At 34.9% G+C, this 17,981-nt stretch overlaps 2 protein-coding genes across 2 annotated transcripts; one reads left to right on the forward strand and one right to left on the reverse strand.

Annotated features, from left to right (window-relative positions):
• Positions 1-4,290: 4,290 nt before the first annotated feature.
• Positions 4,291-6,834, forward strand: LOC102614928 (ATP synthase subunit delta', mitochondrial). Its single transcript, XM_006476977.2, has 2 exons — positions 4,291-4,654; positions 6,220-6,834. Exons 1-2 carry the CDS (start codon positions 4,397-4,399, stop codon positions 6,562-6,564), a joined length of 603 nt encoding a protein of 200 aa, XP_006477040.2. The 5' UTR covers positions 4,291-4,396; the 3' UTR covers positions 6,565-6,834.
• A 371-nt stretch (positions 6,835-7,205) lies between these two features.
• On the reverse strand, positions 7,206-17,014 carry LOC102615223 (lon protease homolog 2, peroxisomal). The gene is made up of 17 exons (XM_006476978.4): positions 16,565-17,014; positions 16,366-16,478; positions 16,179-16,275; positions 15,901-16,070; positions 15,131-15,222; positions 14,687-14,866; positions 14,521-14,604; positions 13,796-13,923; positions 13,248-13,449; positions 12,951-13,157; positions 12,052-12,182; positions 11,524-11,737; positions 10,006-10,314; positions 9,555-9,749; positions 8,606-8,851; positions 8,134-8,235; positions 7,206-7,797 (listed from the first exon to the last, which is right to left on the reverse strand). The coding sequence occupies exons 1-17, from the start codon at positions 16,669-16,671 to the stop codon at positions 7,714-7,716; spliced, it is 2,661 nt and encodes an 886-aa protein (XP_006477041.1). The 5' UTR covers positions 16,672-17,014; the 3' UTR covers positions 7,206-7,713.
• Positions 17,015-17,981: the final 967 nt, after the last annotated feature.

Below are 17,981 nucleotides of genomic sequence, written 5' to 3' on the forward strand. Positions count from 1 at the left end.
ATCCATTTGGTTGCTTTCTTATAAGAATCCCCTGTAGATCTAGTAGAAGAACTACTACCAGTATAATCAAAGCAATAAACAGTTGGTGAAAACTTCAATTAATACTCTTCAACTAATTCCCGGCAAAGGGTGACCACTTTCCCAACATACAACTATTTTGATATTTATTATTTTTAACAATATTTATAATTTTGTTATTTATTTATTAGTAATTTTAAAAATAAAAATAAAATTAAAAATTAAAATGGGGAAATGGGTAGGGGATGGGGATTCCACCTCATCCCCGTCCCCTCCCCGAATAAAAAGTTGGGTAAAAAATTTTCCCCGTCCCCTCCCCGAAAAAAAAATTGGGTATAAAATTATCCCCGTACCCTCCCCGAATGGGGAAAATCCCCGAGGGTACCCATCCCCGTGGGGATTTTTGCCATCCCTAATTTCATTGGGCGACAGCATGGAATTTATAAACCTGAGGAGGCGGCGGTGGGGGTCATAATGAGGAAATGGTAAATTTTACCACCCTATAATACAATATACATAAGAACTGAGGGGGTCAACCATAAAAATATTTTAAATTTATCTTAAACAAATAATTAATCTAATTTTGTAAACTTATAATTATTCAATCAATTATATTTGATTGAGTGCATTTTGATTTATTTTTATAAATAATTAAATCGCAGGCCGTTGAGAGCCCGCGGTCTGGCGTCATCCAACGTTTTTCGTTGAGGTCATAAATGGTAACATTGAAAACATCATTCTCAGATTTATACAACCATCCAAAAATGGTGATTAAAGTTTCGGCTAATTCATTATGTTGCAGCAGTCACATAGCCACATGTGGTGATGTATCACCGCCAAGAATCCCCGCCTAATTTTTGTTGTGGGTATAAATGGTCATGTTAGAAATTATTCATTATTGACTTCTTAAAAGATAAAATAAAATATTATTTTTCCGTTCAGTATAGTTCCAAAGGTCGTGAATAGCATTGTGCCACCTATCACTTGAATTCAAGTTATAATAGAAGTAAATGTTGGTGTTTAAGGTTTCTCATCCCCATTCAAATTACAATAGAGAAGGGAAATATGTTTTTTTATTACTTGTGAGTAAACATAAATTGTAAAAAATTATAATAAATTTGTAGGATTTTTAAAGGTACAGTAAGTGATTGACCTTCTAAAATAAAAAAATAGGACCTGTGATACATAAAAATAATTACTGGGAATATAGTAATTAATTTCGAAATATTTTTCAACGTCTATTACAATTTAGTACTTAAAATTTGCATATTATTATTATTTTTTTCCTCAAAAATCTTGTAGGCGCCACAGCCCATGCCTGTCTCCATAACCATCCAGCCGTTGCCCCTTATTGAGGTCATAAACGGTAATGATGAAATTATCGTAATTAGATCTACGCAATTGTTGAAAAATGATGATTAGAGTATTGGGTAAATCAATGCTACGATCAAGTATAAGTACTTTTCTATGATTTAAGCTCCGTTTTATATGGCTTTTCAAAAAAATTTTATTTAATTAAAGTTTTTATTTATTTTTATTTAAATAATATTTAGTTGTTCAATTATCAATGAAAGTTTAAGATTGTTAGATAAATAAATATTTTAATATTTATAAAAAAAAATTTCAACTTCCTCCTAAAAGTTTAAAATTTGAGCAGCAGATTTAATCTTAAAAAGTTCTACTAAAAAAAAAAAATACTCAAACAATAATAAAAACTTTGGTAAGAACTTATGACATTAAATAAACGCTTATGATCATTAAATAAGTTGTATCAAACATAAACTTACTCCCACAATGGATTATTGAGTAATTTTTTTGCTAAGTTCATAAATGGTAGTGTTAAAATTCTCTTTGCTAGATCTATGCAAATTTAATGATAAAGACATTGGTAAGATTGAGTCAGAAGGATTCCAATAGTATCATCTATCACCTCAATAGAAAATAAATAATGACGGATTGGTGGTTTGCAATGGCCAAGAAAGTCATTTTTCTTTATTTTGTCTGAATAAAAATAATTATACTATGATTTAATATAATAAGATAAACAAAGTTAATAATGTCATGAATTATATATATATATATATATAAAGAAGAAGAAGAGAAATTCAATAGGATAAAATACCATTACAAAGAATATGCTTCAATCTTTATCTTGAGAGTCGAATTCTAATCGAATCAGCGATTTACCAGAAAACAATAGGACATGCACAACCTTTCTCCGATTGTTTTCACTAGTAAAACGCTAACCGGCCAGAATTCATCTCAAATTCCAGTTAATCAAATCACTCACTGACTGACCAAAAGCCAAATTTCAACCCTACAAATATAAGACTCTTTTTTCCCCCCCTTGTTATCCTGTGTGAATCTCATGTTAGGTGCTACTAGTTTATATAGTGTCTTATAGGATGCTTAATGAATGTTGATGGTGTGCACAAAATCTGGTCTTACATGGTAATCTATCTATTCATGGTAACTCAATGAATGATATTTCCAATCTTCAGATCTTTTTATATGTTATGTATTTAAATATCATATCAATCAGCCACCCTTTGGTCCAATAAATGATATCAAATATGAGATATTTAGTTATTTTTGGGTTTGGGTGGAGGTGGAGAATCTATATTAGTCCTTTTGGGAAAATCTATCTTACTCGTTTTCGGCTAATATAAATTTGTCCTTATCTTTTCAATTTATTCTTTTAAGATGGATTTTCTCAAATCCACATTTTAATATAATTTCATATAAATTATAGTTATGATATTACGAAATTAAAAAGTTAAATATTTAATTATTTTTTTATATTTAACTATCAATTAATAAATCAATAATAGTTTATTGACATACCAAATGTGCTTACACAGTTGAGACTTGGAATATAAAGTATCTATTTTAATAATTATTCTTATTAATTGTCATGTGTTAGGTGTTTGTGGTTTTATTTTTCACCATTAATGAAATATGTTTTATATTATCAAAATTTTGAGGATAACATTAATTAATAAATCAATATTAGTTTATTGACGTATTAAACGTGCTTATGTGGTTGAGACTTGGTACGTGACTTGAAATGTAAAGCATCTATTTTAATAATTATTCTTATTAATTGTCATGTGTTAGGTTTTTGAGATTTTATTTTTACCATTAATAAAACATGTTTTATATCATCAAAATTTTGAGAATAACATTAATTAATAAATCAATATTAGTTTATTGACATACCAAACGTGCTTACACAGGATAGTTATTTATTCCAATATTAATTGAAAATACTAATTATGGGGGGAGGGGGGGGGGGGGTGCAGGTTATCTCTAAAGAATTAGGATGTGATTCGAATTTATTTTAAATACAGACATCTTTAAGTAGAGACATCTGTTACTGATACCTCAAACGTACAAGTCTATCTCCTATGCTTATGTAAGAATTCATCAATTTGTCCAATTGTTAAATGAATAAATCATCTCTAATTATGGGTGGGGGGAACGGTTGTTGTTGCTGTCATTTAAATATTAACAATATATTATCATTTTTGTCCCCAAAAAAAAAAAAAAAAGGAAAAGAGAATTCACATTATCTTTTTCCCAAAAAAAAATCATATAATTTTGGTTATATTCAGTAGTTTTTTTTTTTTTGTTTTTTTCCTTTTCCTTCCCTAAAGAGTATTAATATATAATATTAAAAAAAATCCTCCAATGGCATTTTAGTCGCAATACATTTTTCTTTAATAATTATTCTTATTAATTGTCATGTGGCCGGTGTTTGTGATTTTACTTGTCATCATTAACGAGATGTGTTTCATGTTATCGAAATTTTGAGGATAAACATTATTCTTTCAAGAATGAGAGTTATGTTAAAAATCATAACACTTGTGGCCTTTTGGAGAGTGGGCCCGGGCCCGGCCAACGCCTAGACCGGAGTAACTTTGGCTCGCGTCACCTGATTTCGAATTAGGCCTGGGCTTCCCTAAAGCTACGCCAAAAATTAGCGTCTGTTAAACAATTAAAAAAACCCAAGGTCATGAAAACAAAATCAAATGGATTAAAAAAATAAAAAATAAAATGTGTATTTTACACTAATAATTATTTTCTTCATACTTCTGTTATTAAAGCGATCACATATTCTATCAAAATAAAAAATTATAACAAAAATTCACGCTCTAATCTATTATAAGATAAATTATATTATATTAAAATAGTTGTTTTTTAAAATTTTTAAATTTATTCTATATATATATATATATAAAAGAAATTTAAAAGACAAAACAATAATAAAATTCTCTAATAATTACCAGTAGTCATTTTCTGTCACGGCCCTCCAGCATTCCCCATTCGAAAGGCAAAACCAAACACTCCCAAAAGCTAATCAACGCTCTCGCCGAAAATGTTCCGGCAAGCTTCACGCCTCTTGGCCCGAGCCAGCGCGGTGACAAGGTCTCGCGCCTTCTCATCGCAGGTCCCAGCCGCGCCCGCCGTTGATTCGACTTTCGTTGAGTCATGGAAGAAAGTGAATCCAAACATGGAGCCGCCAAAGACTCCATCGGTTTACATGACCCCTCGCCCACAAACCCCCACTTCAATCCCCTCCAAGCTCACCGTCAACTTCGTCCTTCCCTACGCCTCTGAGCTCTCCGCTAAGGAGGTTTGCTAATAAAACCCACTCTGTTGAGCTTCTTGTCTTTGGAGTGTTTTTCTTTGTGATGACGTGATTGAGTTTGTTATTAGGGTTTTGACATTTGGGTTTTGCTTGGATCTGGTTTCAATAGTGTGAATTCATTTTGTTCTTTTTTTTTTCCGGATTTATGGCATCTGGGATTTTGTTTATTTTGGGTTTCGCTTAAATTGTTAGAAAGTGCTGGTTGATCAGTTGCATTTTAGTCACTGATGTCTGTGAATCTGATTTGTTGGATTTGTCGCTCACGGGTTTCTTGATCAATTATCTTTGCATTTCTGTTTAAGTCAACTGATATAGGTAATTTATTTTTTGTGGGTTTTTAAATAGTGTGAGAGCACAAAATAGTTATCATTTAGTAGGGGACTAACATTCATTGGTTTTCTGCTTAATGAGTTTTAGAGTAATTATGCATAAATGGTTTGACTTGTAATCGAGTTCATTTTAGTGACATTGCTGCTATTTCTCTGAGTTTCACACCTATGAAGTCAGTGCTTGTGGATTTTGATTGACAGTTCTAGCTTTGTTATAACTGGTGTCTTTGACCTTACAAGGCCCTGCATGTGCAGTGGGATGGTGGGCTATATCCCTTAGTAATGTCTAGACTAGAAGAATTTAATTCCTCAGAATAAATTTATCTGTGTTTTCTTTGGCGGTTTTTGTGTCCCTTTTGGGAATTTTTCCTGAGAGTGATGCGGAGTGACTGGATTGAAAAGAAAGGGAGATGAAAGGAAAGGCAGTATGAAAAGTGTTTTCGTTTGTTTGGAAAGAGCATAGAGGAGAAAGAAGAGGGGATTGGAGGAAGCGCCATAATCCGCTGCTTCTGACTTTTTATTAAAGATGCTTGTATAATTCATTTTGTTTGATCACTTTTGATGAGTTATTGGAAAAGTCCACTTTAGTTGCTGGAGCTGGTGGAGAAAAAGAGGGTAAAGGATGGCTCCCAGCCACGCCCTAATATAGTTCACTTCTGCTAGTGAAACATCTACTCTGTTATTGTAGCTAGACCTTCAAAGTTTGAGGGGAAAATTTCATTAACCCTAGGATGCTGTCTATATCACAATCCCCGCTTCAGTTACCCCCTCTTTTCTTCCCTTTTTCCTTCTTTGGATGAATCCAGTTTGATCCAGTGTAACTTCTGAAGTTGTCAATTGTGGTAGCTTGGATTTTTAGGAACTAAGAATGGTTGGTTAGTTCCCAACATCAGAACAATGCAAGTTAACACCTCCAATTATCTTACAGTTAGCCAAGCAAAGCTGCAGTGATTTCTAGGCCCTTGTTTTCTCTATAACAAGTTATCAATCTGTAATGTGCCTGATTTTATTGACGGATTGATAGGGTTACTTTATCCACTATGTTTGTCATCATCATGAGGGATCATTACATTGTTAATGACTTTGGTGGTCAAGATTGAGCCTTGAGCTTGTTACATTATCTATTTCATTTTCCAGAGCTCTGTTCATGTAGAACCCTTCCATATGTTTATTATTCTTTTGGGGAAAATGTTTAGTTATACTCTCCATATTGTGTCTCAGGTCGATATGGTTATAGTTCCAGCATCAACTGGGCAAATGGGTGTTCTGCCTGGACATGTACCTACAATTGCAGAACTAAAGCCTGGAGTCTTATCGGTTCATGATGGGAATGATACCAAGAAATACTTTGTTAGCAGTGGGTTTGCATTTATCCATGCAAACTCTGTTGCTGACATAATTGCTGTTGAGGCTGTGCCAATCGACCAAATTGACCCCAGCTTGGTCCAGAAGGGCCTTGCAGAGTTCAACCAGAAGCTCAGTTCAGCTACAACTGACCTGGAGAAAGCTGAAGCTCAGATAGGTGTTGATGTTCACAGTGCACTCAACTCTGCTCTCACAGGCTAATTTTCTCCTACCTCCAAATTTTTCTCATTTTGCTTCCTATTTTTGAGTTTCATTGTGGTTTTCCATCCTCCATGTAATCAGCAAGTCACTAAGATTTGTCAAACATAATTTTACTGTTTTTCTCAGAGGCTTAAAATAAATTATGAGAACAAGGATCCCAATCTTGCTATTTTCTTAGAAATTGTTTGATGGTGGAGATTGCTCCATTTATTCTTTGGAGCAGCTGGAATAAGTTGTCGATATTTGATATAAATTTTTCTTTTCCTTCAACTTTTCAGTAGCATTGGAACAGTTGGAATTCTCGGTAAATATTACTGCAATTTTTTTCTCCTTTTTTTAATTATATTCAGACGGTTTTCAATCGTACATCATGCAGGATAAAGTAAATGACGATTAAAAAATATTAATTAAACCTCCGTTTAGCCTTTAATGGAAGACAGGTAAAAGAGATAAGGATTAGATTACTAAAATATACAAGTGATATGTTAATTTCTAGGTTTAACAATGTAATTGTATTTATAAGTTGAAAAGGAATGCTCTTGGTCAATATAGCAAATCTCAATCAAGAGCGCTCAAAATTTGACAATTTGGTTTTATTAGGGGGCCAAAAAAAAAAAAAAAAAGAAAGACACTCGGAGCAGTTGGTATTGCAATAACAGTAATAAACATCATTGATTTACACACTTCTCACAGACACAAAATAAGATGAACAATCCAATATTCGTCTGCTCACAGTTTATACACAACAACGGAGCAGTTGATACCGAGCAATTGTTTATATTTACACCCGGAATTTATAAATAAAATTGAAAACAAGAAGATACTTGGGAGGAAGACAGACGCCTTTTGTCAGTAAATGCAGCTCCACTAAAATATTGAAAACACGTGCCGAGATTTCCAATTGGAACTTCAAGAGGAACATATTCGGCAAAGCCCCTTTGCATGAGCAGTTAATCCAGCCATTGCTTCTGCACCATTATCCGGAATCCATTCATCTCATTAACAATTTCTTTGATCTCCGATTGCTCGAGGCAAGAGCTACCTGAAACACTACTGTGGGCCCAAAACAATGAGTGAAATGTGGTCACAAGCAAAACAATGGAATCACCAGCGATGTAGACATGTGAGATTAAATCCCTTTAGGGTTTGTCACAACTTCGAGTGTTGCCTCCAAGGGCAACCACCTTCAAATGCCTGCTCTAAAACATCTTCCATCCGCTTAGCCAGGATAATCTGTAAAAACAAAAGATAGTACAAAAACCTGAGACTAAAATTTCAAATTGACATCAGATACAGTATACGGCCACAAAATCTGAGCCATCAGGATTTGGTTTGAAACTGCAATTTTTTTTTTCCTTTAAAATTTCCGCCATTTGAACCAAATTACTTGTTTGTCACTTCCTTTTGATAATGTTTGGGAAAACGATGCTTGTGGACAGCCACATAGATAAAACTCTATATTGATAAAACTCTATATTGCAGCTCCATATATGGATAACCGGATGTAGATTTCAGTTCATTTGTACCAAAGAGAACATATACACATATACTCTATAAGATCAGACTTACCTCCAGACTGGCCAGCACAGCTGCTGGCACTTCAACCAGGTCTTTCAGATTTCTCTCTGGCAGAATAACTCTCTTGATACCATAACGATGAGCAGCCAATATCTGCATATTACGGATTCAAGAATATATCAGTTACACTGTTAAGTCATACTACTATATATCCAAAATAAAACTGCATGCTATCACTGCTAAATTACAGGACCAAGGCTTGGTGGTCCTCAAACAGAATGGTTATAGTTAATATTTAAAACATCTAAAATTAATCCAGGTCATGTCATAAAACGATAATCATCAGTTAAGATCATATAATCACCTAGGAGATACCACAAGATGCACTCACACAAGTAGACTCAAATCACATATTTCCATATTCAAATGGTAAAAATTTTATAAGATAACAATCATAATGATGCAAACTACACATTCTTCTCATCTTACAAACCAATAAGAAAACTTATGAGTAGAATCATACCTTATCCTTGACACCACCAACAGGTAACACAAGACCCCTCAGAGTCATCTCTCCAGTCATTGCCGTGTCTGCTCTTACTCTTTTCCGACTAAACAATGAAACCAGGGCCGTTACCAGAGTCACACCAGCAGAGGGCCCATCTTTGGGTACAGCCCCAGCGGGAAAATGTATATGAATATCCCTCCCTTGAAGGAGATTCATTCCGTCCTCGGCCACCAGCTGTAGATCAGTTGCTCTAGCTCGTACCTATAAATGAAGGGAAACCACTTAGCGTTCATTTTTGTCCCCGAGGGGAAAAAAAAAAAGAGACAGAGAGAGAGAAAGGTTTCCGAGTAGAAAATAAGATGATTTCCTATAAATCTCTTTGCTTTGTTAAGTATTTCAAAATCAAAAAGCAAGTGTAAAGCAAATGGATGCATGTCCAAGTACAAACCATGCACAAAAGAAAAAAATTGACCACTGTCCATCTGTGAAACTCTCAAGTCAATCTGAAATATGCAATGACTGCAAAATAAAAGTTCATGTAGCTAAATGAAGACGATATGTGGAATGCAGCAGATTTTTGTTCAATTCTGAATGAGGCCTCAAAATAGGCAAATAATAGAGAGCGAAAAAAATAGTTCCTCCTTAAAGACAATATGACAAGAGTGTAAAATTTCTTCAGATGAAACATAACTGAGAGAATCTGCTGAGAAGTCAGATAGAGACAGCTAATTTCAAATTGGTTTAATCAAACATCTTGCATGAATTTTCACGATATTAACCCCTTAGAAGAATATGCAGATTTTAATTGTTACACATACTGGTTTGACGACTCCAGAATGCATGAACAAGGAATCAAAAACAACTCAAACAGCAAGGTTAAATGGCCTGGCACCAGTAGTAATGGCCGTACCTCCACAAAAGGCAGGAACAAAAAACTATATAGCAATCTAGATAAATATATTACCCATGTCAGTGCTATTTGTGCCGATTCTTTAATTACATCACCAAGTTGTCCAGTAAGATGTAATTCACCCTTTCCCCTCATTGCTGTAGCCTCTACAAACTGGACCTCCCCCCCAAAATTTGTCCAGACAAGCCCAACAGATATTCCAGGAGCTGCCACCCGTTCAGCAGCTTCTCTGTCATCAAACCTTGGAGGCTGCATTACGGAAGAGAAAACAAACACCTTCAGCAGAGGAAGTCATTATGATTACTAAATCCATAAATTGTAAATGGCAAAATCAATTTATCCTTATTCTATCTTTACTTCAGCAATAAAACAGACCCATATTTTTTCTAATTGCTAAGCAGATGTGAACCACACCAGAAGTTGTGAAGCTGTACTTAAAATGTTTAAGAAATTTCAAAAATCAAGCATGAGAAGGAAAAATGCAAACAAAACGAAGAATTATTACCCCCAACACTTTTTCCAGCATAGCCTCATCCACAACCAAAGGTGAAGTGATCCTGAATGTGTTGGATACCTCATGAGTACTTTCACCCATAGGAATGACTTCCATTTCAACTTCTGCTCCATCAGCTAGCCGGTTGTCCAATAATGGTGAACCAAGCCGGTGAACATCTTTGCTCGAAGGGAGAGCTTGCTCTTGCTCTTGCTCTGCAACTTTAACTGCTGCTGCACGAGCTAGTGCAGCCAAGTTCCTCTCAAGATTCCGAACGCCAGCCTCCCTTGTATACCTCTGAATGACAAGTTTCACCATAGCCTACAACGGGAAGGCAACAAGTACAAAATTTCCATATAGTCATGATTCTGACATAATATTCTTCAACCTTTTGGAATTAATGATCCTGAAAGGAATAGGACTTTATATTTTTCATCACCAAAATCTCCTTCATAGCATTGGACATCGTCTTTGTTTTATACGCATATGAATGTATCAAGGAAACATGTTCAATACTGCCCCCAAGGATATGGTCCACTTGTTTGGCCTTTAGCTATATTCTCCTCACACCAACCTGGGAAAGGAGTTAGTTTAAATTGGGGTGGGAATTTAAGGATGGCAATGGAGCGGAGTGGGGGTAAGGAAGCCTCTTCCTTTCCCCAACCACATTTAGAATTTAGCCCCCGTTCCTCACCCCATTTCGCAATAAATTAAGTGGGCTGGGGATGGAAAATCCCACATGGGGACCAGTTTACCTATACCTATCTCATTCCTCATTCACCTATTTTATAAAAACTTTTACTATACTATACCGGTAAAACAAAAACTAAAATGACTCAAACTATACCATCACTAACATATTATAAAGTATTCAAATTAATAGAAATAGAAAAAAAATCTCCAACATATTGCAAGAATATCTTTAAAAAAAAATGTAAATATTTGGATAAATAATAACTAAAAGTAGACACTTATTTATATATAGGGAGATTGGGGCGGGGTAGGAATTACAAAACCAAACGTGACCCCCATAAGAATTTAGTGATTATTTTTCTCCCATTCTCCAAAACTCATCAAAAATTTTCCCATCTGGGGTGGGGCTCTGTAGAGCCCCCAAGCCCATGGAAAATTTTGCCATCCCACCGTGGGATGGGCGGGTGAATGGTTAAAAAAAGACATTGTTTGATTTCCACTAATTGATTACTTAATTCATTACTTGATACATTTTCTAGTCAAAAGAATTATGGATTTTATCATTATTTTTCAGCATTTAAAATTTCTTAACCCAATCCATCCACCTCAAGGTGGTGGTTAATAACTTAGATCAAATTCAAATTTGCAATTGCATAGAATTCACTTAGATAAAAGTGAATATGTGACATGTCTATTGCGTATCAACCAACGGTCTCCAGCAAAAACATTTATGGAAGTTTGCAACTAATTCCTTATCAGCAATGAAAATGCCTACATCTTCGACTAATTATTATCTATTTTAAAAGATTAAAATCTTCTTTTTGATAAATTAACTACCTCAGGAATTTGAAGGAATTCAGATCCCAGCCCATGCTGATCCAGAACTCGTGGAATCAAATGTCGCATGGCTATTCTAAGCTTTTCTTCAGGTGTATATCCAGGCAGTTCAATGACTTCCATCCTGTCTAACAACGGTGGAGGAATGGGCTGCGCCCTGTTTGCAGTTGCCACAAAAATCACCTTTGAAAGGTCAAATGGGACATTCAAATAGCTATAAATTGTTAGTTAAGGAATCCATCTTGCTATACCCGCAATCATCAAATTGTCATTAAATGATAATTAAAAAATAAAATAAAATAAAATGAGCAAAGTCACCGCTGAAGAATAAGCAACTCTATTTATTTACCTCAAACGTTCAACCTTTGCAATGAAACTAATTCACCCAAAAATTAAGCATATTTTTAGATTTTTACCGAAGCTCTTACTGGAGATCAAAATAAACTCATAATTCAAACATAACATTTTGAAACAACAATGTACTTATCCAAAAGAAATAATCACTGAAATGAAATCCTACGAGGATACTGATCATTGAATGTTTTATTCTGCTCAGGGTCAAGAACCTCTAGCAGAGCTGAAGCAGGATCTCCACGTACATCAGAACCCGTCTTGTCAATCTCATCAAGCAACATAACTGGATTGCAGACACCAACCCTCTGAAAACCAAAATGCAGTAGAAAAAATTGGGTCACTCTCCTCAACTCCCTCGAAGTACATAGAAACACACAACAGAGATGGAGAAGAAAAGTAAACAACACCAAAATCAGATATAAGAATCCCATGGTTGAATAAACATCATATAAAGAATCCTGTCAGCTTAACCCATAACTCTTCCAAATGCTGGCTACTGAGCCACATTAAAGCATCAGGATATACTAACTACTTAGACAAAGAAAGTGAATTGAACCGAATGATATAGATAAAAAGATAGAGATTTCAAACTTCAAAATTCTAGCCACCGACCCATGAATCAAATAATCAGCAAATTCTTGAAAATTGCCATGTAAAATAAAGTGTACCCGCCTCTACTTGCACGCATGATAGAGTATGCGTCAACAGTAACACAAGCTTTCACATCAATGCAGACTTGTGAGGGTATTAGGAACATTATCGACTCCTACAGCTCTATAAGTACATATGTTCTATAAAATTGTGTGTGCATGCATGTTAAGGAGATTAGAGCAAAAACATTTTGTTTTTTTCCTTTTTAAGTATTTGTAATTTGATGGTTCCATAACATAGACTAATTCAAAAGTGTAGGTCATGAATAATCACAAGAAAAGAAAGAAATCGTAGTGCACTTCTTCGATCTATACTATACCAAAGTTTTACTGGAAGCATTTATATTTGTAAGGGGATTTCTTACAAAAAAACAGCAATTAGACTGAATATCAGATTTTTATTGTATGAATAACATTTTTTACCTTCAATCCATCAATAAGACGACCAGGCATACTTCCAATGTATGTCCTCCTGTGCCCTCTAATATCAGCCTCATCCTTGACACCTCCAAGAGAGATGCGTATAAATTTTCTGCCCAAAGCCGACGCAATTGATGATGCCAAAGATGTTTTCCCAACACCTGGTGGGCCAACAAAACAGAGAACTGGCCCTCTTGCATCTGGTTTAAGCTGCATTGGAAATAATTACTCACAATTAATATTTGAGGAAAGCATAAACATCAAGGACACTTAACTATCAAGACTTGATAATCGGTCCACCTTGCGAACAGCCAGATATTCAATAATACGCTGCTTGACCCTGACTAAACCATAATGATCGCTGTCAAGACGTTCTTTTGCAGCCTTTAGGTCCAAGTCAATTTCTTCACTGGCCTTCTCCCATGGAAGATCAGCAATAAGCTCCAGGTAAACTCGTGAACTGGTATATCCAGGTTGCTGTGGCTGCATTTTCTTAAGCCTCCTGAAATTGATTGGAAAAAAAGGGGTAAACGAGTAAACAACCATAGATGTCCCTCCAAGAGTAGCAGAAAAGTTAAGCATGAGAGACATACACTTGATCAAAGCAATGAAAACAAGATTTTTCAAAGTTCACCATTGAAAAATAGCAAGATGGTAAAATTTTCTCAAAGTAGGTAATCATAAATGCACAACCTGCTCCTGATGATGAAGTTTTACAATTCAATATCTAAAATTTAGTTTCTTGAACATCTTAAGAAAGCATCCCCTCACAAAAAGGAAACATGCCGAATGTGTCTAGCCATAGTAAGACTGTCACCATTTATTAAGTGTTCTCCAGAAAATCATACCTCAGCTCTTTCTGCACATGCTTCCAGATATTTGAAGGCATTCCTGCACTTTGCATCTTTCTTTCTAGAGCAACTAAATCATCCTCATCATCGTCATTATCACCAAGCTCTTCCTTTATAGCCCTCATCTGCATTACATGTTAAATGACTTTCAAGGATTTTACACTTCCCAACTATATTGTAGTTAGCACAAAAAAAATAAAACAAATAAATAAATAAAATCTCTAATATGTTCTTAAAAGAAATTTATTGACCCATTCGTAATACATACACATAGAATCTCAATTATCAACAAAGCACATAAGTGAGGACAAAAAGGATACATACGAAATTCATATTAGAGGTGGTAAAGCCTAACTATCAATCTCATCTAATTAGAAACATAAGTAAACACCACCAATAAATGATGAAAATGTTTAACAACTAAAGGGCATATATTCTGTCTACAACATAATATCGCCATCCTCTTACTCTTTGCTTAATGAAAAAGAAGTTGGTATTTCACAAATTCAACATAGTATTTTGATTACCATAGTATTTTGATTCAGATAAGAAGAAAAAGAGAACTCTTATTCTGGTTACTTCAGGACAACTAACAAAAGCTTCCACAAAAATTGCTTATAAAGGTGCAACCTTTTCTGTCGAATTGATTACCCATGTTTTACATCCATATAGAGTTATAAAAGGAAAAATAAAAAATCTACGATAGATGCAAGGATACGGACCTGCTGACGCAAAAGAAACTCTTTCTGTGATTTTGACAATTGTCCCTCAACCTTTTGTGTAATCTTCTCTGCTACTCGTATTGACTGTCAAAATTTAACATTTAAATGACTTCATAAAAGCAAGATTCAACATGCGAAATGTAATCATCAGCTAATGAATAAATACCTGTAAATGCCTGTCAACCAACTCAGTGGCTTTTGAAAGCCTTACTTTTAGGTCAACTGAATCCAACATCACTAGCTGCTCTTCAAAACTTATCTCAAAGCTTGCAACAAAAATATCTGCCAATTTGTGAATGGGAACTGTCTCCAAAAGAACTTTTGTCCTTCCACCAGTTTTTTGTTTCTGGGAGCAGAAGTTATGTTATTAATCAACGGAGAACATAAATTATAATGGAATTCACAATTAGGTACAACATCTTAAGTAAAACAAAGAATCTAGCACACATTTTGGTTGGGTGAATTAAAACCTGATTTTAATAGCAGTAGTATGCCCACAGAATCACTTTCAGAGCCAATTAGAATGTTCAGGATTCAATTAACACTCACGGACATTTCATGCTAATCCCAGAAGATTCCAAGAGAATAGATCCAATGCAATAAATCTTACCTGCTCAAGAACAGATATAAGTTCCATGGCAGTAGCTTTGAACTGACGAGACAAGGCGATGAAATCTGGATCTTGCTCCACTTGCTCCATCTCTATTTAAGATTTAAAAGAAGAAGCTACTCATTATCAGTGATATAAATGTCATAATGAAGAGTTTAGGAAAGGGCATTTGCATCTAACATGGGTGACACAGGCCATAGAATAAACCTTGAAACAAGATATATCTCGTGATGTGTGACTATCAAACAAAAAGAAATTCTAGGACAAGACATAAATTTCACTCCTAAAGGTTCTCTAATAACACATGCCAAATATACAAATCCTCTTCCCTTGGAACCAACATTTCAAACTCATATTTTTACTCTTCTATTGGATGTTTTCATATTAATACTCCTCTCGGATATCATGGATATTTAGACAATAAAGACTCCATAATATCCTATGCTTCACTTTTGGACAGCCAATAACTAATTTAGCAACACCATACAACTCGGGCAAGAAATAGAGGTAAGATTAACATGGAAAATTATCAGAGAACAGACAGGTTAAAACTTAAAACCGATGGTTGCTGGGGAGACAACCCCATCATACCGCTACAAAAACCACGTCCTCCATGGAAGCTGAATCCACATGGTTTTACATATGAACACTACAACTTCTTGGGAAAGCTTGGAAAAAAAGGAAAATATTAAAACTTATGACCCATACTCTAGAAGAAAACACACACCCCTCATAATTAGATACAAAAGAAAAAGCAACTGAAAACTTACCAATCTTGGTCATCTCAAGTGAAGATATACGTGCAGTATAATATGTTCCTCTTGTGCTAAGTTCTTGGACACTGAACCTGCACAAGCCTTCAAGCACAACAATGTACGTCACTCTCCCACTTGGTTTCTCCACCCCTCTCGAGAGATGCAGCGCACGAGCTGCCACTCCCCTGAAGAAATTGAAAATCAATTGTGAAGTCAGTCTGGGAGATGGCCAATCAAGAAAATTCGAGTTGTAACATATAACATAACTTAAAGTTCGATACAAATAAATATACCTGTTGTGCCAATGGATAACTTCCTGCTGATTCTTCCCATCCGATGCCCCAACTTGAACCTTGGAAGCCCGCTCACTGGAATCGCCTCCAACACCACCTGAAAATTAAATCCACTGGATGATCATTTCCTTTTCCATCAAACACACACGTCCAAAGCAAAAAAAAATGCAAAACAATACTTACTCACCTTGAGAAACAGTGGGGCCCACTGACGTATCAGCAGCAGCATCTCTAACAGGCAAGATTCCAATCAATCCCTTCTCTTCTCTCTGCCACAGCTCCTGCTCCACCAATTTCACACTGCATCAATCAAATCGTTATTTTGTGATCACAAAGTCAAACAAAAAAAAAGTCAACAAGGAGTGAGAGGAATATAGAATAGAAACCTGCTAGGTGAAGTGCATCGAATTCGAATAATGGCGCCAGGTAATAGAACTTTGTTCCTGAACGGAAGAATTCCGAGGCGATTCGGTAACTCGACGGATTCCGTCATTTTGCAGCAAGTCGGTACACGGAGTGAAAACAGAACTTAAAAAGACAGCAAGTGTCGTTTGTCTTATAGAGATGAAATCAATTTATTTTTTTATTTATTTTTAAAAAAAAAAAAGATTTTCTTTTGATAATTACATAAAGAGGAAGAGGAGAAAAGTAAAACAAGAATCAAAGAGTCAGCGATGGGGAGAAGGCTTGTTTGTTGGTAGGTGAATTTGGTTTGGTTTGGTTGGACTAAGTCAGAACTCAAAAGCCGGTGTCCGAATTCTCTCCCTTCTCTGATTTCGCTACCGCGCTCTCTCTCCTCTAATTTCTCATATTGCTCACCATCTGAATTCACAGGCGTATCATATTGCTTTGCTTCGTTCGGTTTTGGTTTTTGGATTTTCTGAAAGTGGACTGGAGATTTCGAGTATTTTTTCAACTAAACCCCTTTTGTTTCCGGTTTTTATCTTGGAAGCCTAGAGTTTAGTTTTTTTATTATTATTCGCCGACGGTGTGACTTGAATGGTGTAATTACTCTTGATGTTAATCGTAAGCAGATGAATTTAAGCATCTTTAATTTGATTTCAAAATAACCCCCTTGGTTTCCAGTTTTTATCTTATTAGGTATCGTTTATAATTTTTTTTTTTTTGCATAAATTAATTTCACACTAAAGTATTGGTGGAGTAGAAAACACAGTTACATTTAATAAGAACAAATTATATAATAATATCACGTTAATATTTTATGGAGAATTTAAATCCTTAATACCATTCAAAATGATGATTGAGAAATTAGTACTCATAGTTATATATATATATATATATATATATTTCAAAATGTTGCTGTCATTAATAAAATACTTAATAACCTGTGGGGTGGATAGAGCAAGATATTATAAGTATAAAGCATATGGGCCTACATAACTAAATGCCAAATCTTGACCCCATTTTGTTGACCGTTTAGTGTGTATACTTTTTTCTATCATCTGTATAATTTTTTTTTATGTCTAAATTTCTTTTAAGTATTGCCATTTATAAATACATTAAAATCCAAAATTGATTGATAATTTATATACACACACTTTATTGTACAGCTTAGAGATATATCCACCATTAGTTCAAAACTTGATTCACACAAATACACATAAATATATATCAAGGGGTGTGGCTTAGTAATTTATCATTGGACTTGCTTCTTTCTAAAAAATGTATCACGTTCTTTTATATTTAAAAATTAGGGTCTCTTTATGATGCGGTTTAAAAATCCCAATATTAACAGTGAGATTAATGTGGACCATTAGATGAAATCTACTGTTTATAGTAACT

The sequence above is a fragment of the Citrus sinensis genome, chromosome 3 (genome assembly GCF_022201045.2).
Source record: "Citrus sinensis cultivar Valencia sweet orange chromosome 3, DVS_A1.0, whole genome shotgun sequence".
Classification (NCBI taxonomy): domain Eukaryota; kingdom Viridiplantae; phylum Streptophyta; class Magnoliopsida; order Sapindales; family Rutaceae; genus Citrus; species Citrus sinensis.

What these genes read in the sequence shown, in the direction of transcription:
- LOC102614928 (XM_006476977.2), top strand. Translation starts at nt 4,397, where the DNA reads ATGTTCCGGCAAGCTTCACGCCTCTTGGCCCGAGCCAGCGCGGTGACA. An exon ending in CTGAGCTCTCCGCTAAGGAG is followed by an intron (nt 4,655 to 6,219) that starts GTTTGCTAATAA and finishes ATTGTGTCTCAG; the next exon opens with GTCGATATGGTTATAGTTCC.
- LOC102615223 (XM_006476978.4), bottom strand. Translation starts at nt 16,671, where the DNA reads ATGACGGAATCCGTCGAGTTACCGAATCGCCTCGGAATTCTTCCGTTC. An exon ending in GTCTTATTGATGGATTGAAG is followed by an intron (nt 12,183 to 12,950) that starts GTAAAAAATGTT and finishes TTTGGTTTTCAG; the next exon opens with AGGGTTGGTGTCTGCAATCC. An exon ending in CACAAATAGCACTGACATGG is followed by an intron (nt 8,852 to 9,554) that starts GTAATATATTTA and finishes CTTCATTTATAG; the next exon opens with GTACGAGCTAGAGCAACTGA.